General features: G+C 65.2%; 2 protein-coding genes across 3 annotated transcripts; one reads left to right on the top strand and one right to left on the bottom strand.

Annotated features, from left to right (window-relative positions):
- Positions 1-983: 983 nt before the first annotated feature.
- Positions 984-6,502, bottom strand: UTP14A (UTP14A small subunit processome component). Of its 2 annotated transcripts, none has more exons than XM_086756532.1 (14): positions 6,197-6,502; positions 5,897-5,961; positions 5,586-5,650; positions 5,288-5,430; positions 4,969-5,124; positions 4,103-4,222; positions 3,929-4,023; positions 3,586-3,709; positions 3,420-3,497; positions 2,687-3,059; positions 2,143-2,561; positions 1,855-2,042; positions 1,684-1,783; positions 984-1,431 (listed from the first exon to the last, which is right to left on the bottom strand). In XM_086756532.1, exons 1-14 carry the CDS (start codon positions 6,254-6,256, stop codon positions 1,159-1,161), a joined length of 2,259 nt encoding a protein of 752 aa, XP_086612658.1. In that variant the 5' UTR covers positions 6,257-6,502; the 3' UTR covers positions 984-1,158. The 2 variants fall into 2 exon arrangements, with proteins under 2 accessions (XP_086612658.1, XP_086612657.1); XM_086756531.1 differs by having other exon boundaries at positions 5,897-5,967; positions 6,197-6,501.
- A 246-nt stretch (positions 6,503-6,748) lies between these two features.
- On the top strand, positions 6,749-19,360 carry ZDHHC9 (zDHHC palmitoyltransferase 9). Its single transcript, XM_086756535.1, has 10 exons — positions 6,749-6,826; positions 7,149-7,418; positions 14,332-14,492; positions 15,054-15,212; positions 16,170-16,307; positions 16,461-16,509; positions 16,795-16,897; positions 17,067-17,170; positions 17,680-17,848; positions 18,651-19,360. Exons 2-10 carry the CDS (start codon positions 7,252-7,254, stop codon positions 18,753-18,755), a joined length of 1,155 nt encoding a protein of 384 aa, XP_086612661.1. The 5' UTR covers positions 6,749-6,826; positions 7,149-7,251; the 3' UTR covers positions 18,756-19,360.
- Positions 19,361-19,649: the final 289 nt, after the last annotated feature.

Raw genomic sequence — 19,649 nt, 5'->3', positions numbered from 1 at the left:
TGGCGCTGGCCTCCTCCCCGGGGCAGCTGCGCGGGGCCAGCGACACCCGGGCCAGGCCCTTGGCAAGGTCACGGCAGCCCCCAGCCCGACGGGTGCCAGCACCCGGAGCAGGAGAGCCCTGCACGGGTTTGGGGTGGGAACTGGGGAGTCGCAGGGCTCCCGCTCGCAATCCCGTGGGTGCCTGCGCCCCAGCCCCACGGGACGCCCCCCTCGCCCAGCGTGACCCGACTGGCGGGGAGAAGGGCGACGGCGGCAGCTCTGCCCCAGCCCTGGGGACCCTCCCGGCTGCTTCCCTACACCGGCTGCGGTGCCAGCGTGGGAGGCGGCCCCGGGGCCAGGGACGTGTTTCCCGGGACCAGCAGCAGCTCCGGCGCCTTGGCTGGGGCTGGCACCGGCGCAGCACAGGGGTAGAGGCCCGGGAGGTCCCTGCCCGCTCCTGTTCCCCCCCGAGGCTCCGGCACATCCCTGCGCCGGCACGGGGCGCAGCCAGCACCCCGCTGTCACCCTCCGAGGGGTGGGCTGGGCTCAGCCACAGAGAGAGCGCAGGGAGGCTGCGCAGGGGGGCTGTGGCGGAGCAGAGCCGGCTCCCAGCCTGCACACAACAGCAGCCGCAGCGCATGGACCCCTTTTACACCTAACAGGGTTCGTTAGGGCTGGGAAAACGTTACCGGGGAGCCGCGGGCAGAGCTGCGGAGCGGTGCCTCCAGGGCAGGCTCAGCGCAGCAGGGCCAAGATAAAAAAAAAAGAAAATATATAAAAGTTACAGTGTATTTATAAAAAAGGGGTTTGAAAGGCAAAGGCAGAGGGCAGGGGAAGCCCAGCCCAGCGCAGCGCCGGCGGCTGCTCCACCCCCTCGCCACACTCGCAGCCCCACGCGTCCCTCCCCGGCTGGGCTGCGCGCAGCGCGCCGAGCCGTTCACGTTACAGCAGGCCGAGCACCCTGCCCCGCGCGGGGCCCCAAGGACAGGCGGGAGCCACCCAGGCACAGGCAGGAGGGCACCAGCTGTCCCGGCCCCGGGCGCGGCGTGGGCAGCCACGCCGGCCGCGGGGACAGCGCGGCCCCGTTTATTGGGGGGACGTGGTAGAAGGCGCTGGCCAGGACCAGGAGCCTCCCCGTGCTCCTGCGCCCGCCCCAGTCCGAGCGGCGGAGGCACAGAGCTATCGCGCTCTCCGGCGCGGGTGGCGAAAGGGCTGCTCCTGCCGCTCGGGGACGATTTCTAGCGCTGGCTCGGCTCCGCCGCCGGCCACGGTGGCCACGTTGGGGACATCCTCAGCAGAGATGGGCTGGATGATGTGGCCCGCCCGGGTGACGACGCGGGGGGCGGTCAGCTTCTGGAAGGCACGCTGCGTGTTCCACGTGGCGCCCACGGGCGCCCGGATGCTCTGCTCGAACTGCTGGTGCCTCTCAAAGGGGAAGGGCAGCTCGCTGACCTGCGGGGAGATGGCGCAGTGGGGAAACTCCCCCCGCGACCGGGGGGCTGCTTCCGTCGCGCTTGGCCAGCGCCTGCACGCACTGCCCTTCCCGCCCCCGCCCGGCTGAGCGCCTCGCTCCCTCCATCACCCTGCTGGAAACGAAGCGGCCAGGCAGGGATCAGGGACATTTTGGGAACGGGTCTCATTTTGGGCCCGCGTGGGCGCTGGAGCGCTTGCTGCCGCCACCCGCGGGGGCCGGGCGTCACCCACCTGGTGCGCTGCCGCGTGGATGTTGCGCTGCTCGCTGATGATGACATGGGGCAGGTGCTGGTCCTTCCTGGGAGGCGCCGGGGGCGGCTTGAGCAGGAACCTGCCGGGCAAGAGAGACGTCAGACCCCGGAGTCGGGCCGAGGCGCGCGGCTGCAGCCCTTCCGCGCTCACCGTTTGACTTTCTTGGCGCTGGGCTTCAGGCCCGTGCCTCCCCACTCGCCCCAGCCCGGCAGCACCAGGTTCAGCGGCTGCGGCTTCGCGGCCTGCTCCGCCTTGCGCTTCTCCCGGCGGAAGTCGGCGACCACGTCGTCCCCGGCAAAGGCCTCGGTGATGATCCCTCTTTGGTCGACGCCCCCGTCCTGCGGAGCGAGGAGTCAGTCCCCTGCAGCCAGCCCCGCCCCGGGGCCACGGGACGGGCCCGCCCTGCGCCCGCCGCCCTGCGCCCGCCGCCCTGCTCACCTCCTCCTCCACCACCACGGGCAGGCTGGGGCACTGGACCTCCTGCGCCTTCCCCGCCAGCACGGCCTGCAGGCTGATCAGCTTCTTCTTGGCCGGCGGTTTCCTGGGACGCTCGTCCCCACCTTGGCCTTGCTCCTGCCGCCGTGCTTGCTTCTCCGCTCTCGGGGCCGCCGGCTCCTCCGGCTCTGCCACACGCTGCTCCGGCTCTGCCACGCGCTGCTCCGGCTCTGCCACGCGCTGCTCTGAGGCCAACGCCTCCATGTCCTCCATCGTCCGTGCCCGGCGCGGCTGCTCGGACAGCAGGATCTCATCCTGGGCCCGGGGAGGCCGCTCAAGGCCCGCGCTCGCCGGCTCCTCAGCACAGACGGGGGGCGCGGGGCTGACCGGCAGCTCAGAAACTGCCTCCCTCTCACCAGCACCTGTGTGGTGAGGCAGCGGGTGAGAAACAGTCGGGACAGCGGTGTGAAGCGGGCAGCAAACACCCCCGGGGCGCCCTCCTTTGCCCGCCCCTGCGCCACAGCAGGCCCGCGCTGCCCGCCCTCACCTTGTCCCGCAGGGCCCCCTGCGCGCTGCCGCCGCGTGTGCCGCTTCTGCGCAAAGTCTTGCAGCAGAGCCTCCTCCTCCGACATCTCCTCCGACATCTCCTCCTCCTCCTCCTCCTCCTCCTTGCTCTCCACAGCACCAGGCGCTGCAACGTCTCCAAGATGCTCCTGCCCCTCAGGCTCCCCGGCTGGGCCGCTGGGCTGGCCCAGCATCCAGGGGTTGGCTCCGCCGGCACCTGCGGGGGCGGCGGGGACGGCCACCGACGCCGGGTCCTCCTCAGACGCGTCGCCCGGCTCCTCCTCAGGTGGCTCCACGCGCACCTTCTGCATCAGCTCCTTGCTCCTGGCCAGCTGCTCCTGCATGGCCTTGCGCGCCTGGCAGGGGACAGCAGGGTTTCTAGCGCAGGGCAAACACGCAGCCCCACCTCCTCGCCCCCCCTCAGCTGCCTCCCCCTTCCCCAGCCTGCGCTGGAGACCTTCCAATACACGAGACAGACAGAGAGAGACTGCGTGCCGAGGCCCGCAGCGATCGACAAGGGGCAACTGCTTGAAGCTACGAGAGGGCGGGTTTAGGTTAGACACAAAGAGGAAAGGTTTTACGGTGAGGCGCTGGAGCGGGCTGCCCGGAGAAGCCGTGGACGCCCCCGTCCCCGGAAGCGTTCAAGGTTGGCTTGGACTGGGTGGTCCCTGAAGGTCCCTCCCGACCCAAACCCTCCCGCGGCGCCCTGCTCTCACCTCCAGGTCGTACTTGGCCATGATGGCCCGCGAGCGGGCCCACTTTCCCTTGTTCTGGTGCTTAAGGCTCATCCGCTCCTGGGGGGAAGAGGAAGAGAGAAGCATCCCAAGGAGCGCCCCCGCGAGCGCTGGCCTCCCAGCGGCGGGGAGATGCGCGAAAGCACACCTGCATCCTGAGCTGCTCCAGCTCCTCCAGCCGCGCCAGGGCCGCCGCGGGGTCCGACCTGTGCAGCAGCTCGAAGTCCTTCAGAGCCTTGCGCCTCTTGCTTCTCTTCAGCACGCGGTGGTACCTGCAGCGCCAGGGCGGAGAGGCGGGCACTGAGACCTCTGGGATCACAGCGCTGTTTTGGGCAGGGGGCTGCCCCGTTCGTGGCAGATCCCGGGGAGGCAGGGGGCGGCCGCTCCTCCGCGTTTTGGCCACGCTCACGCGCCGGGCAGTCGGCCCCAGCGCCAAAGCCAGGGCCCAGCCCTCTCCCACCGCACCGAGCCCAGCACGGGCAGAGCCTTACTTCTTGCTCTTGATCCTCTTCTCTCGCCGAGCCTTGGCTTCGTAGTAGGACTGCAGGGCCCGGGCCTTCTGCAGCTCTGCCCGCCGCCGCCGGGCCTGCCCGCGAGCGCAGAGTGAGGGCAGGCGCCGAGGCGGGGGCCTGCGGAGGCAGGGCGGGGCGGGGGGAAGCGCTCACCTCCTCCAGGCTCATCGCCTGCAGCGAGGCCGCCTCCTGCGGCGTCAGCAGCGGGTCCGTGATGGGCTGCTGCGTCTTGTGCAGCAGCGCAAAGATCTCCTGCTCCAGGGGCGTCCGGGCCTGCTGGGACAGAACAGGCACAGCAAGACCACGATGAGAAGAACCACAAGAGCCGGCGCCCCCCAGACCTCCCCGTCCTCCCTGCTGCCCCTGAGCGGGCCCACGGGAGGGCCCAGAGCAGCGCCCCCCCCCCAGGGGGCTGGGTCCCACACAACAGCTCGAGGGCGGCTGCGAGCCCCATCCCGCCAGACGGAAAGGGGCCCTGGGCAGAGCGAGGGCCGGGTATGGCGGGAGCTCGGCGGGGGCCGCCCTGCGCCCGAGCACCCGCACAGCGGAGAGAGCTCTCGGGGACGACAGCGACTCTCCTACCAGCGGCACCGCGCCCACGGGAACGCGCACGCAAAACCAAAAGCGCCCTTCCTCACAATGAAGGTTCACGGGCGCACAGGCTTTGGCAAACCAAACCCCTCCTCTCCTCAGCACAAGCGGCCCAGGGCTGCTGGCCCAGAGACTGGGGAACGGCAAACTGGGCCCGCGTGTCTGAGGCTGAGGGGCTAAAAAGAGGAGAGGGGACAGAGCAGGCTCCGAACCGGCTCACGCCTTACCTGGCCTCTCCCAGAGCATCTACACACCTGCTGTGCTTGAAGAATGCAGAAAACCTCCCTTTTGACCTCCAGCGCGCACCTGCCCAGAGCTCGGCTACGGGCTGGGCCTTCCTCGCGCCTCCCTCGCTCCCCCCAGCGCGGCCAGACGCCGCGCTGCCCCAGCAGACCCCCGGGAGCTGCCCGACACGCGGCAGCGCCCACCTTCCACGCCGAAACCGCTTGCTCCAGGGGGACGACCGTGGGAATCTCTTGCTTCAACGGGAACACCAGCTGCTCCGCACGCCGGTTCTGCAGAACCACGGGCTGCCACTTGCTCACGTCTTTGGAGGTCCTGACGTAGGCAGCCTCCCTCACGACCTGCGGGCAGGGGCGAGAAGGGAACAGGATGAGCAGAGAAAGGCCGAAGCAAAGAACAAGAAAGCCTGTCGGCAGCAGAGGGGAGCAGGGGGGCGCTCAGGGGCTCAACCCCGCTACCCCTACGGCCAGAACTCCGCTCTGCTGCCCGCGCAGGCCCGCTCACCCGCTCTGCCTCCTCTTTGCTGAGCGGCAGCTCCACCGCCTTTTTCTGCTTCACTCTGGTCAGCTCTTTCTTCACGGCGCTCAGGGCAGATTTGGGGCGGATGGGCTGCAGGAGCTCGGACAGAACCAGCTTCTCCCCGGCACCTGCGCGAGGTCCCGTGCGTCACCGCGGGAACGGCAGCACCGAACCAGGGGCTGCGGTTGCCTTCAGCCCAAAGATCGCGGGCAGCCAGGGCAGATCGCGGGCCGGCAGCGGGCAGCGCTGCCCCGGGCAGACAGCAGGAGCCCGGGGACTTCACCTTTGCAGCTGACGTTGAACTCGGACACCTGCACGCTCGCCTCCGTACGCTCTGCCAGCTTCCGCCTGCGGAACGGAAAAGAGAACAAACCAGGAGCTCCTCACGTGCTCCTGCGCGCCTCTCCTCCTCTCTGCTGCGGGGGCGGCGGCAGGGGAGCCGCTGCCAGCGGGGAAGGGAACCGAGCGACCCCCCCGCCCCCGTTCAAAGCGCTCCGGGGCGGCCTCACAGGGGCGACGGGGAGAAAACGCAGCGCGGCTGCGGCGAGAGCCCCGGGCCGAGCGGCGGGAGCCCCCCCGCCGCCGCGCACTCACCGCTTCCGGCCGGACAGGGAGCTGACCGCCTCCAGGAGCCGCCGGTGCCGCCGCCCGCCATCCTCCTGCCCCTGCAACGCGGCAGGCGCCGTTACACGGCGCGGCCCCGGCCAGCGCTACCGGCGGCAGCGCCTGCGGCCCGCTGCCCCGCCGCCACCGCCCGGCCTCGCCGCGGGGCCCCGGCCTGCGCCCGCCCCGGCCCCGGCCCCCCCGGCGCGGCCAGGCCGCCCTGCGCTGCGGGGGAGCGGCGGGGGGTGCCGGGGGTGCCCGGGGAGCCCGGCCCCGCTCCGCTCCGCTCACCTCCTCCTCGCCCTCGCTGGCGCTCGCGGCCGCCGCCTCGCCCAGCCATTCCTCCGCCATCCCGCCGCACGCCGGCCGAGCCGCAAAGCGCCGCGCCGCGCCGCCGCTCCCGCGCGACCTGCCGCAAAGCGCGTCGCTTCCGCTCGAGCTGCTGCTGCTGCCGTCGCCGCCGCCCGCCGCGCTTCCGCCCGCCTCGCCTGACGTCACGGTTGCCGTGGCAGCGGGGCCTGGCCGGCGTAGGAGAGGCTCGGGCCGCCGCCCAGGGGGGCTCCCCCGCGGCCAGGCCAGGCCGGGGCACGGCCCGCCCCCCCCTTCCCGGCCCCGCCGCACCGGGCCACCGCCCCGGCGCCCTCCGCCCCGCCCCCGGCCACGTGCCGAGCCCCGGGGCGGCCCCGCCCCCTGCCCCGCCTCCCCTTGTCCTCGCCGTGGGCGGGGAGGGGAGCCGCGGCAGAGTGAAGTCTCAGACGCCCAATGAGAAAGCGAGGAGCGGCGGGGCGGGGCGCCTGGCGCGCAGGGGCCAATGGCTGGCGAGGCCCCGCCCCCGCGGCGGCGTGGGGCGTGGCGGCCCCTCCCGCGGCGCTGAGGGAGCGAGCGGCCCGGCCCGCCCGGCGCTGCCCGCACCGGTACAGGGTGAGCGGCGGCGGCGCGGGCCCCGGCCCCTTCCCCTCCCCGCCCTTCCCTCCTCTCCCCTCGGCCCCGGGTCCCGGGTCGCGGCGCGGGAACCGCCCTGCCCTGTCCGGTTCCCCTCCCGGTGCGGGCTGCGCGGGGCCGCCCCCCTCCCCGCTCCCCTCAGCGCCGGGGCCGTCCCCGGCCGCGCCCTGCTCCCCCCCCCCCGCCCCCTCCCTCCCTTTCCCGGTGGGTTTCCATGGCGACACCCCTCCCGGGGCGCGGCGGTTTCCACGGCGACGGCCGCCGCCCCCCCGCCGCTGAGCGCCCTCCGTTTTCCCCGCAGCCCCGGAGCCCCGCGGGGCCCCCGATGATGCCGGGGGCGCGGGCGGCGGAGGAGCAGCGCCCGGACGCGTGGCGGCCGCCGCCGCCCCAGTGACGGCCCCGCCATGTCGGTGATGGTGGCGAGGAAGAAGGTGGTTCGGAAATGGGAGAAGCTGCCGGGCAGGAACACGTTCTGCTGCGACGGCCGCATCATGATGGCCCGCCAGAAGGGCATCTTCTACCTGACGCTCTTCCTCATCCTCGGCACCTGCGCGCTCTTCTTCGCCTTTGAGTGAGTTCCCGCTGGCCCCGCGGCCGGGGCTGTTGCCCGGTGGGCGCGGGAGAAGGGAGGGGAGCGCGGCGGAGAGCAGCCTGGCGTGGCGCGGCTCTGGCTGGGGGGCTCTGCCCTCGGCAGATCGACCCCCGAGGCCTAGGGGAGGCCGGGCCTGCCCGGAGCTTTGCCCCGGCTCGGCCTGCGGCGTGGCGCCGGCGCTCCGTCCCTGCCGGTTGTGCGTCCCTGCACCGGGAGAGGAGCCGGCCTGGATCCTGCAGCCGAAGTCTGGGGCGCTGCCAAAAGAGCAGGACCTGCCCCCTCCCCACGGCTCTCCTGTGGGAGCTGGGGGGGGAGCTGCTCCGGCCTCAGACCAATCTGACCAAAAACCCAAAGCAAACCAAACAGAAAAGCCCGTGTTTGCCTAGAGCTGTTGTGAGGAGGGGGCAGGACTGCCCCTTCTGCCGGGTTTGAGGATGAGCCCGGATCAGCCAAACAACCGGGAGACTTCCCGTCCTCTGTCTCCATCGGCATGTTTAGGTTGTGCGTTGGGAAGCGAAGGGCCTGAGCAGCGCTGGGTAACGCAAAAGCCCCGTAAGCCAGGAAAGCAAGCAGGAGCTGCTCGCTGGTTCAGCCCTGGCTGTTCCTCCAGGCCCATGAAGCACCTGGCCGGGACGCCGCGCTCCCGGACGTCTTCCCCAGGGCAGGGAGCTCGTCTCGGCCTCCCCTGGCCTGGCTCTCCCCCTGCTCTCCCTGCTGCTCTCCTTGGCGGCTGTCGCTGGCAGCTGTGGAGCGGGCTTTCTGGAACAGTCTGCCGAGGCTCGCCACATCCCCGCGGTGGCAGGGGGCGGCTGGCGGGGGACCCCGCTCAGGCGTGAGGCTGGTTCTACTGCTTAGGCATCGTGTAGCTTCGGAAGCAGGAGCTGTACAACGTCGTGTGAGGTGCTGGGGTTCCTGAGTGGGCAAAGCCAAAACTGTCGCTGGCGCAGGCTGGATTCAAAGGTATGGAATGACACCAATGCTTGTTTTGTTCTTTGGGTTTTTTCCTGTCTGAAAAACGGGGCTAAGGCTTCCTGCCTTGCAGGAGGAGCGAACGCTGCTCCAGAAACACTTATTGCGAGGGACGATTGCTCTCTCTCCCTGCGGAGCTCGTCCCTCGCAGAGCGGCGAAGCCACATCCCGCTCTGCCACGTTTGCCCTCGCCAGCTGCCCGCCGCGGGGCAGAGCGAGCCAAGGCTGCCTCTCCGCCCCTGGGCCGCGTCGCAGAGCCGGCGGCGCGATGGTTAGTTTGGCCGGGCGTGCAGCGAGTGACTGGGAATTCCTCGGGAAGCCCCTTCCTGTGGAGGGGTTGCTCGCGTCCTCGCTCGCACCGAGACACCCAGGACGTGCCTCCTCCGCGCAGGAGGGTGGGCTCTGCGAGGGCTGCTGGCCAGGGGAACTGGTACTGGCAGCAGGATTGTCTCTGAATTTTAGTCAGCTGAGTGGTTTTGACTGGGGAGATGAGCAAAAGTCTGGGAAAATCCAAAATGTCCGTGTGATTCTCTCAGTGCACAGCAGTGTTTTCTGTTCGCAAAGGATGGGTTTGTTCTGAAACTGTCTGGGCGTTTTTGAATTGGGGGTAGGGCTGAAATGCTGCCTTCCCGCCTGAAACGCTCCACAGGGTCTCTGTCTCACCGCCCAAGCTGAGAAGATGAGCAGCTCGGCGGCTGGAGAGCCCTGCACGCCCGGTACGCCTGCTGCGTGCGTGAGCGTGCTTTGCAGGAGGGTCTCGGCCCTGACCTTTGCGCTCTGTTATCCATTCACTTCAGCTTTTGCCAGATTCTTTGACATTTGCATGGAATTTTGCGGTTTCCCCTTAAAGCTGGTGCTGTGGAGGAGCAACTGGGGTTGCGAGGGTCGGTTTTGGAGCGAGGCGGGCTGCGGTGGGTGGAGGAGCCCTTTCGGTTCCCGTACGCTCGCTGCAGGGGAGCCTGTGCTGCGAGCGCGGCTTTCATTCAGCTGAATCACTTGCGCAGTCACACCTTGTCTGGACCGGGCTCGGGAACGCCTGTGGCCAGAAAGCGTCTCCCGCTGCATCCGAGCCAGCGCGCCGGGTCCTCACCCTCCGGGCTGCTTCGACCGGGCTCTGATGACAAGCGCGGTTGCTGGCGAGCCGGTGGCGACTGGCAGCGTGCGTCATGAGATAAGGCGCCGCGTTCCTCGCCGACCGTCCTCCCGGCCGTGAAATGACAGCCGCTCTGTTTGGGCTGCTGCTGCTGGTGTTTTCTATTTTTTTTTTCCTCCAAGCAGCTGCGGTGCCATCGCTCGTCTGCTGAGCGGTGTGAGGGCAGCCCAGCCCCGCGTGTGAGGATGTATCCCCTGGGCCGCAGAGCCGTGGTCGGGAAGCGGACAGGTCTCTCCGTCGGGCAGCGAGCGGGACCCGGAGCTGGCTGAGCTGCGGGCGCTGTACCTGGAGACCCGGCTCCTCCCTCCCAGCTAACGCAGAGGGCCGGGGAGCTGCGCTGGCTCCTGGGGAAGTGCTCTGCAGGGCCGGAGTCCTCTGCCCAAGGACACCTCTCTCCACCACCTTGGCAGAGGCGGCTCCTGCCGCTGGAGCGGTGAGGCAGGTCCCCGCGGGGTCCCAGACCTCTGGGTAACTGGGTCTGTGGCCGTGTGTCACCTAAAATCCTGTTTATGTCCTGCTAGCATTATTTCCCACACTCACTGGGTACGCCAGCCGTTGTGAGAGGGCGCTGAGCTGTCTGACTGTGCTTGTGCCGAGGAGAGGCACTCGTGAAATCCCAGCGGGAACAGACGATGGGATGTAGCGTCCTCTCCCTGGCTGCCGGGAGTTTCCTCGCTGCAGTTTGCCAGCGTGTCTGTAGCGGCCCTCCTGAAGCCGGCGTTCCCCATTCAGCTCCCCGAGGCAGCTGCATGAGAACGGAATTGCTTTTGTCTCCAGCTTTTCAGCGGGAGTGCTTGACATCTGTAAATGTTACGGGCAAGATAGCGCCGGCGATGCCAGGCTCCTGAGCGCGGAAGGGGGCTGCTGTTTGCTTTTCCAATAACTGAGCATATTTATCACTTCTTTTTTTTCCTACTTTCTTTGCTTGTAGAGATTAGAAGTATTTGTTTTCTGATGGGTTGAAAAAACCTATGCTGACCTTTCGTGTGACTTAATTTTGTTTTTTTTCTCCCCACGCTCCAAAGATCCAAGATTTTGCACAGATACAGAAGTCCTTCTGAGACGGCTTTTACCTCTGGTTAGTGCGGTGTCGAGCATTGTCAAAACTTACACGCAACTTGATCAGCGCTTTCTAGTAGTTGCGGTCTCTCTCGGTAGAGGCAGGCTTGTTGGCGTGCGGAGTTCCGCCCGTTTTGCTCGTGGAGGCGTGTTTCTGCGTGGAGCGGCTACTCCCGGGTTTCTGGATGTTTTTCTTGAACGTGGGCTCCTTGCCAGCAGACAGCTTCGCCCTCCCTGCAGCGTGCGCGTCCTCCATAGCACCGCCGTTCCCCGCCCAGGTCTTGGGGTGCCTTCCTGCCTGCGTGGAGATTTGGGAAAAGAGCAAAATGCCGCTGGCGTACCATCTCTGTCCGCTGCCTACAGCCGGTTGCCGCGGTTGGAAGCGTGAGACGCGCGCTCGCAGGGAACCGTGCTTGACGTGGGTCTCCAGCGAGCGTTTTTGGCGTCGCTGTTGACGGACGGGGAGCGTTTCTGTTGGCAGGTCCGGTTCTGCCGGAGCGCTGCTGGGGAAGCGCCCCAAACCCGTGGCGTTGCAGGGCGGCGGTTCCCCGGGCTTTCGGAGCTACGGTTTCCACGCTCGCCGCGAGGACATCGGGCTCTGAGATCGTCCCGCTCTGGGAGGGGCAGATGGCTGTAACGGCTCTGGTGAGGGTCAGACGTTTGGTGAAGACACTGCTTTGCCTCGCTGGCGTTGGGGACAAGGACACGGGGTGGTTGCGCCTTGGGTTAGGGAAGTTAAAATGAGTGATTGGCAGTGAGGTGTGAACGAGTTGTACAGCAGAGCTTGCGCTGAGCCCGGGAGGGGCCCGGCCCTGCCACGTGCTGCCCGATGCCCGTGGCTGAAGCCCACCTCCATCAGGGCTGGCGTGTTTCCCCTTCCTCCAGAGCTCTGCCTAACATGCTGCTCACAACAGACCTTCCCAAATAATCCCCAAATAATGGGTCAAGCAGTCCTTGCGCCGCGACCTGGTGGCACCTCCCAGCTGCTGCTTCTTGCTGCCCCCCCATTCTAACGCTCTTTGTTTCAGCCGTTCTCACCCCCAGCCGCCCCCCTCGTGACGAGGGCTGCGATAGTGCTGTTATTGTCTGCGATTAGATGACAGAATGCTCAGGAGCACAGATATCGCCCTGGGAGCGGAGGAAGAGCAGTGTCCTTAGATGCCAACAGTGTGTCTCTGTTGGCTCCCGGCTTTCCCCAACAAAAGGTCTTTAAAGCGTCTGTTACGGAGTGCTGTGGGTGAATGGCTGAGCGCAGTCCTGCGCAGACTGGAGACATGGTACTCACTGGCGCTGGGCAGCCAGAACCTCTCGTGGTGGCCCTGCCTGTTGCTCCGCCACTCCGGGCGGCCCTCAGCTTTCTCTGCTGTGGCAGATGCACCGGGCACGTTCCCTGGGAGGCACCTGCCGAAAAGCGAGGCTCTGACGGCGCAGGGAGGGACGGGAGGCGCGCGGTGGGCTCGGGGCTGGGTCTCGGGGCGCACTTCAGCGCGGCGGGGGTTTGTCTAGCTCGCACGTCGCTGACCAGCCCTGCGGAGGGGACGCAGCAGCAGTGCCAGCCCTCCTGTCTGGGGCAGCCTGGGACCCTGCTCGGCCTCTGCTGTGCCAGGGCACGTCTGAGTGACGGGGCTGAGCGTCAGCACGGTGCCTGGGCCTTTGCTTCCTGCTGGAGGCAACGAACGGCGGCCGAAGGAGCTAGCGTTAGTACTCGTCCTGTGAGCGTCTGGGCAGCTCTGCCCCATCAGACAGGGGAGCAGGCGCCTGGTGTTCCTGGGGCTTTGCCCCTGTCCTCCTCCCCTGCCCTCCTCTGGGTGGGTGGGCAGTCTGTCTGGGATGGCTTCTCTCCCGGGGTGTCATCCCCAGGAGAACTGGGGACCCAGCCCGCCCTGCACCTGTGCCAGCTGGGAGCTGGGTGGGAGGGCTGGATGCTGGCTGGATGGTGCCGCTTCCCTTCCTGCAGCAAGGAGGACAGTCGCGCGCTCATCTCTTTCATTGCCGCACTCTGCGATGTGGTCACATCAGTCCTGAGGCCACGCTTGCTGCGCCTTGGGGCGGCAGGACCGGCGTCCCCCAAGGGCAGGTTTCCTTACGGAAACGCACAGGAACTGGTCAGCAGGGAGCGAGTCGCATCCCGCGCTCCTGCCCGCGCGCAGATGGAGCAGGGGCCGCGCTGGCGGCTGCGGGGACAGATCCCGTTTATTCCGGAGTGCCGCTGTGAAAAGCTTTCAGGCCCGTGCCTGGGAGAGAACGCGTGGCACGGATCGTGCGCTGCAGGTAACGCATCTCCTCGCTGGCAGCACACCAGAGAAACTTGTAAGGTGTTGGTGCGCAGCTGAGGCTGGAAGCTCTGGCGCGGGCTCGGCGCAGCTTTGGCACCGTTCACCAGTCCGTATGTCAGCCCGTGGTGTGTTCCTGTTGTCACAACGGTCACCAAAGCTGTCGCATCAGCCGGACAAGGGTCAGGCTGCAGCCCCTTGAGACAGGCTGTGTCCAGCTTTTAGGCGAGTAAACCCATATCCTTCCCAAAGTGGGATCCAAGGTTTGTTTGGCTGCTGGCTGGCCTGCGGCTCTGTCTAGACTTTGCCCTTGCAGAGGGAAAGCAGAGTTATCTCGGGCTGCCTGAGGGCCGTGAGCTGGGCCCGCCGGCTCGGCGTGGCCCTTCCAGCGCAGGCGGGGCGCTGCGCGTGGGCGGTTCCGAGGGTTGTGCTGTGGCAGTCACTGCAGCCGGTGGTGCCTGAAGTCAATGGTGTCGGTGCGGGGAACAGGCCCGTGCGGCTCTGTGGGCTCTTGCTGTGGCGGAGGATACCGTAGCTTCGGTGCTTGCTGTACCACGTTGCGCTCGAGGGACGGTCGCTGGAGTCAAGCGATGGCAAATTAAAGCCCTGTGAGCCTTCCAGCAGCGGGCGACGGGCTTGCAGAACTCACTGCTGCAAAGGAGCCAGCTGGAGCTGGAAACTTCACTGCGTTTGGAGACGGTGTGGGTGGGCAGGCTGCCCGGAATGAGATGGTTAATGCCAGGACGTCACAGAAATCACCTTGCTCAGGACGATAGATCCACTGGGGAGGATAATCCCGTGCCTTTCCCCGCAGCAGCCTTGCTTGGGAGCAGCTGTGGATGGAGCAGGAGTCAGGGCTTACCGGAAAGCCGGGGTGCCCGGTTCGTTGGGAGGAACCTGGGGAAGCGCGGCGTGCAAGGAGAGGTGGCGTTCTGCACAAGCGTTGGGGTTTGGGTGGGGTTTCCCTTAAACTGTGGGAAAGCTCCCTAGGAGCTTCACCCCAACATAAACGGGGTTTCCTGCAGGAATGGGGCTAAAGACCTGTTTTCTGTCAGCCCAGTACGGCTCTGAACCATGGCTTCTGACAGGCCCTCTGCACAGCCTGTGCTGCAGTGCCCACAGAGTTTGGGGGTGTCCAGAGGTGACACGGGCCACAGAGAGATTAATCGCCTTGCTCCCTGTGCACTGCCTCAGTCAGCGGGGTTAGCAATGTAAATTCCTCACTGGACCTTCCCGTATTTCTGAAGCAAACAAACCTTACACTGTTTCCCCTCTTGAGCTGGGGTTGTCTCAGGGCGGGAGCCCTGTGGTGGTGGTGGGATCAGAAGGAAGTGCTGAACAGCGTCTCTTCTCCAGACGTAACCAGTGTTCGGAGAGCTCTGCCCTCTGATGCCTTGCCAGCTTTCCGGCTTTTTCAGCTCCTGCCGTTTCTCCGCAGGTGTCGGTACCTGGCTGTCCAGCTGTCCCCAGCCATCCCTGTCTTTGCGGCCGTTCTCTTCCTGTTCGCCATGGCCACGCTCCTGCGGACGAGCTTCAGCGATCCTGGGGTGATCCCGAGAGCCCTGCCTGACGAGGCAGCCTTCATCGAGATGGAGATCGGTGAGTGTGGGGCCAGCTGGGCGGGTGACGGCTGGAGAAGCCTCTGGCGTAGCTGTAGGCTGCGTTCTCTGCAGAGCCTTCCTTCCCCACTGGCCTTCCAAAAGGGAGGGTTGCCCAAAGGGGCCCTCTCCCCGCCTGCAGGATAATTCTGCGTGGCCGAGTCTCAGAAAGATGGTGCGATGTACCTGCTGCCCTTCCTGGGAACCTTTTCACGGGCTGTTTTCTCTCTTGTAGCTGTGTTCCCGTTTGCTTTTGGGAAGGGGGTGCGGGAAGCTTGGTGTGGGCCCCTTGATCCTTCAGGCAGAGAGGAAGTTTGGTGGATGCGGGTCTGTACAGTGCCCCCCCAGCCCCTCTCGCTGTGCCCGTGAAAGCTCTCGCGTCCCTTTTCTTGCCACCGAGCTGCCAGATTGGCTCAGAACCGTGCGGGCAGAGCTGCAGCCGCTGGCTCTGGACCCGGAGGGCTCTGGTCCCACTGGCAGGAAAGGCAGGGAGGCGAGTTGTCAGTCTAGGCTGGTCACGTCGTAGCAGCAGCTCTGATCTCTGCTTGGTTCCCTCTGCCAGAGGCCACCAACGGGACCGTGCCGCAGGGTCAGCGCCCACCCCCGCGGATTAAAAACTTCCAGATCAACAACCAGATAGTGAAGCTGAAGTATTGCTACACGTGTAAGATCTTCCGTCCGCCCCGTGCCTCTCACTGCAGCATCTGCGATAACTGTGTGGGTGAGTGGCGGAGGCCGTGCCTGCTCCTCACCTGGGTGTTGGCTGAGCGCCGTTGGAAGAGAACGGGTGAAGATCTGCTCCGTGTCAGGTCTCGCACTGCGCCTGCTGAGCGAGTCCAGCATGGTGGTGTGCGAACAGACGGGGACAGTCGGCCTCATCTGGAGCTCAAGGAGCTTGAGATTTGCTCCGAACCTGAAGGCAGATGGTTCATCTCTGCCAGCACTTTGGCAGTAACTAGTCTAACGTGTCTAACTTGTCCATGTAAACGTACGGTCCCTTCCTGAGTTTCACTGAACTGCTGGCCTTGCCGGGCCAGAGGGTTCCAGTGGAGAGCTGCGTCTTGCGTGAAAGCAGCTCCTTGCATCAGCACGGAGATTCTGCCGTTACGCTGAGTGCCCCTGGTTGTTGTTCCCTGTGCTGCATAGCAGACGGTCTCCTAGCCCTTTTGCGTATCGTCACTGGCTGGCGTTCAGCATCCCTTCTCAAGGAAGAAATCCCGTTCTTTCAGAGCCTCCTCCTCCGCAGGCTCCCAGCCGTTTGAGTGTTTATGCAGTCCCTTCAACCCTCTTCTGATTATTCCGGTAGGAGTAAAGTGGCACATGGGTTAGCTCAGAACTTCTGAACCCCAGGCCTTCATCCAGCCTGCGTGCTGCCTTGGTAAAAGCTGCTGTCCCTCAGGTCTGTGGGGCAGAAGACACGCGTGGGGCCGAGCCCTTAAACTCTATCGTAATGTGCAGAACGACTCATTAGTAAAACAATTTTGCACTTTCTTACCTGGCCTCCCCTTCTGGAAGGGGTCTGTGATATGGGGCCCCGAGTTAGCCGGGAGCTGGACTTGGTGGCCCAGGGAGTCCGTGTCAGCCGTGGAAGTTTCTGGGCTCAGGGCATGGGTGTGAGTGTCTGGAGGCAGGCAGGACCACGCTAGGGCAGCACTGATCTCCGTCTTCGCTTTCACAGAGCGCTTCGACCATCACTGTCCCTGGGTGGGCAACTGCGTGGGGAAGAGGAACTACCGCTATTTCTACCTCTTCATCCTCTCGCTCTCACTCCTCACCATCTACATCTTCACCTTCAACATCGTCTACGTAGCACTGAGTGAGTCTGGCTGCGGAGAGGGGGGTGGCCGGGCTGGCTGAGGGTGGGGGGGATACAGACAGTGTTGTGAACCCAGAAGTGATGGAGTGGGAAAGGGAACTGGACGTGGTGTGAAGTTTCAGAGAAAAAAAATATCTCTCTTTCTATTGCCAGAATCTCTGAAGATTGGGTTTCTGAACACGTTGAAGGAAACCCCAGGGACATATCCTTCCACAGCACGCAGTGGTTGGCTTCTGCAAAGCCAGGGGTTAGTGTGAGCTGCTTTATGGAGGGACTGGAGTCTTGGTGGCCGGGCTTCTTCTAAGGAGCCTTGCAGGGCGTTTTCCCCCATGATTACAAGGCGAGGAGCAATTTTGTGGCTTTGGGGAGGAGGGTAAAACAGAAAACCATGTCTAGGAGAGGTAGAGAAGTTAGGGTAGTGTGCCTGGGGGCACACAGCTGGGCTGGGATGGTTCCCAGGCTGTTCCCAGTCCTTAACTGTTCTCACTGTACTGGAGGTGCTCATCTGTTTCTTCACCCTGTGGTCGGTGGTGGGGTTAACTGGGTTCCACACCTTCCTGGTGGCACTGAATCAGACAACCAACGAAGACGTAAGTAGTGTCTTTCTGTTCCTCGGAGCCTTCTCTGTTTCTCGTCGTTCCTCGGTGTGTGGCAGCTGCGTCCACCGTGCTGGCGTGCCCTGCAGGCTGAGGCGGGGCTCCGTGGGCTGGGGGCAGGTGTGGGTGCAGCAGACCTGAGCTTGTGCCCTGCCTGTTGCAGATCAAGGGGTCCTGGACTGGAAAGAACCGCGTGCAGAATCCCTACAGCCATGGCAACATAGTGAAGAACTGCTGTGAGGTGCTGTGTGGGCCGCTGCCCCCCAGGTAAGCTCTCGAGGGGCAGCCCTGCTGGTCTTTGTCCCTGAGGAGCTCCCCTTGCTTGGGTACAAACCTGGCTGCTCTTCTGGCACTGCGTGTGCTGAGGGCTTCTGGAGGTCACTTGGGGCACAGCTGGACGCTTTGGGGAGGAAGGCCTTGTGTTGCCTTCCTTACACATTGTCAGTGATTCAGGGCTGCGGTGTGCTCCCCTTCACCACGTGCGGGGGAAGCCAGTGGAGCAGTGGCTGTGCTCCCCGGGGCAGCGTGTGGAGCAGAGGCCCTTTCTAGGGCGCCTGTTTCTGTGGGCTCCCACGCTCTGAACTGGGCTGCTCCCCAGGGGGCTTGGTTTTCGCAGGAGGAACGTAGACACTGTAAACCGGGTTTGGGCTGTGCACAGCCTCTCTGGGAGAGGAGCCCCTTCCCCTGGTGTTTGTCTTCCACCAGCACTTTTCCTACCGGGAAAAGAAGTCAGCTTCCGAGGAGGCGTGGGGCTCTGACGTGCTCTGTTCTTGCAGCGTCTTGGACAGACGAGGCATCTTGCAGCAGGAGGAGAGCACAGCTCAGGAGGAGTCGTGCCCGCGGGGGCCCAGCGCTCAAGAGCCTGCCGCAGCTCAGGGCCCCGGTGGGCAGGCGGAGGAGGGTGGTGCTCAGCAGAAGGATGGCAGCCTTCCTCACCCCAGCGCCGTGAGTGATTCCCTCTGCGCGGGGCGTGAGTGGGCTGCGCCTGCTTGGAGCTCCTGGTCCTTGGGCCAGCAGAGAGAAAGCTGGTCGTGTGACTTAGCAAAGTGACGCTCGGGGCCTTGCTGGGAGGCTGCCGATGTTGTGCTCTGGCCCTGGAAACCTCTGGAGCTGGCTGGGAGGGTGCTGGGCCTCTCTGGCTCCTGGATAAACCTCAAAGGAAATCACAGCTGGCTGCTGTTGTGGAGATGCCAGTTCTGCCATGGGAACACCCAGGAGCTGGCACCTGTGGACCTAGGAGGGGTGGGAGATTGCAGACACCCTGTTTTGGCACTGGGTGCAGGCTGAAGGGCTGTCCCTGGGGAGGGCCCTGGCAGGTGTGGGATCTCCATCCTTGGGGAAAGCCATTGCCCCGCTGGATACTGCCCTGAGCAGCCTGCTCTCCCTTTGAAATCAGCCCCTCTTTGGGGTATCGTTGGACAGGAGACCTCCAGAGTGCTCTTCCCACTGAAATTATGTGAACGTGGTGGGAAATGGCTGAGCCTACTCCTGCTGAGCTGCCTGTTTCTGTGGTGGAAACAGTCCAGACCACTTCTGCTGGAGCAGGCCAGTGCTTCACATCTTCATGAAGCTGCTGTTTCGCATGTTTGGTGGCCCCTGGTTTCTGCTTCTTGCAAGCACAGTTGGGACCTCTGCCTGGCGGAGCTGGAGGCAGGGGCAGGGCAGCGGGGCCAGGGGTCTGTGTGCTCAAACAGACGCTTGGTGTTGGGGTGCATTCATGCAAGTCACTGTTGTCTTCTCTCTCCAGGTTCCTGTGCCATCCCTGAGCAATGCTGAGATGCCAGAGGAGAAGCAGCTGACATCTGGGGAGCTCCCCGTCCCATCCCAGGACGCTGGGCAAGCAGAGCACTAGCCTCTGCTTGAAAGGGAGAACTTTCTTGTTTTGTCTAATCAAAGCTGGAAGTGATTGAGGAGAGGAGGAGATGGGCTGGATGGCAGGCAAACGATTCCTCATGGCCATTTTGCTTTAGTCGTTATTCACCTCGATGCGCAGGCGGTGCGGGCTGGCGCCGGCCTTGCACGGTGTCAAAGGATAACAAGGGTGAGCGGCCCAGCGTGGTCGCCCAGGGCCCTCACCACCACTGGGGCTGGTCTCTCTGCAGGCCGAGGCAGGACCTCTTGCTCTGCAGGTTGTCCTGGATGCTGAACACCGGCCCGGTGGCCGGGGCTGTCCCTCCGCTGGCCCAGACTCTGATGAGACGACTTGTGGTCGAGCGGCTCGGAAGTGGCGTTAGGGTCGGCCTGCTCCCTACTGCTGAGGAATCCTGATGGGAAGGGGAAAGCAATTTATGGCAGCCATGTCCTCTCTCCCCTCCTTCCTCCTTCCTCTAATCTGTGGCATTGTTTTATTGGTTAACGTGGCAGGGGTTGTCAGGAGACATTTTGGTGCCAAAAGGGCCAAAACAGCTGGGAAGGTGTACTGCTGGCAACGGTTTTTAAAGTAGCTTCCTTCCCGTGCTCCTTCTTTGCGTGTGACTTACCCGGCGTGAGCGCAGCCGCGGCGGGGGGGCCCTCCTTCCCGTCCTGTTCCGGGGCTCACACCTCGCTGGGGGCTCGGGGGAGGGAGTGGGGCAGCCCCGTCTTCCTGCCGCTCGCTTCCGCGCTGCGCCGGCCGCAGAGCAGTTGTGCAAGGGGTGCACCAAGCTGTGCACAGCGAGCCGTCCCCGTGCCCCCCAGGCTGTGGCACGCCGCTTGGCTGTTGCTCTGTGGAACCTTGGCCCTGACTCTCGTGTCCCTGTGTCCCCCC

Source organism: Chlamydotis macqueenii, chromosome 11, assembly GCF_036417535.1.
Source record: "Chlamydotis macqueenii isolate bChlMac1 chromosome 11, bChlMac1.mat, whole genome shotgun sequence".
Classification (NCBI taxonomy): domain Eukaryota; kingdom Metazoa; phylum Chordata; class Aves; order Otidiformes; family Otididae; genus Chlamydotis; species Chlamydotis macqueenii.
This window is presented reverse-complemented; position numbering and strand designations above follow the sequence as displayed.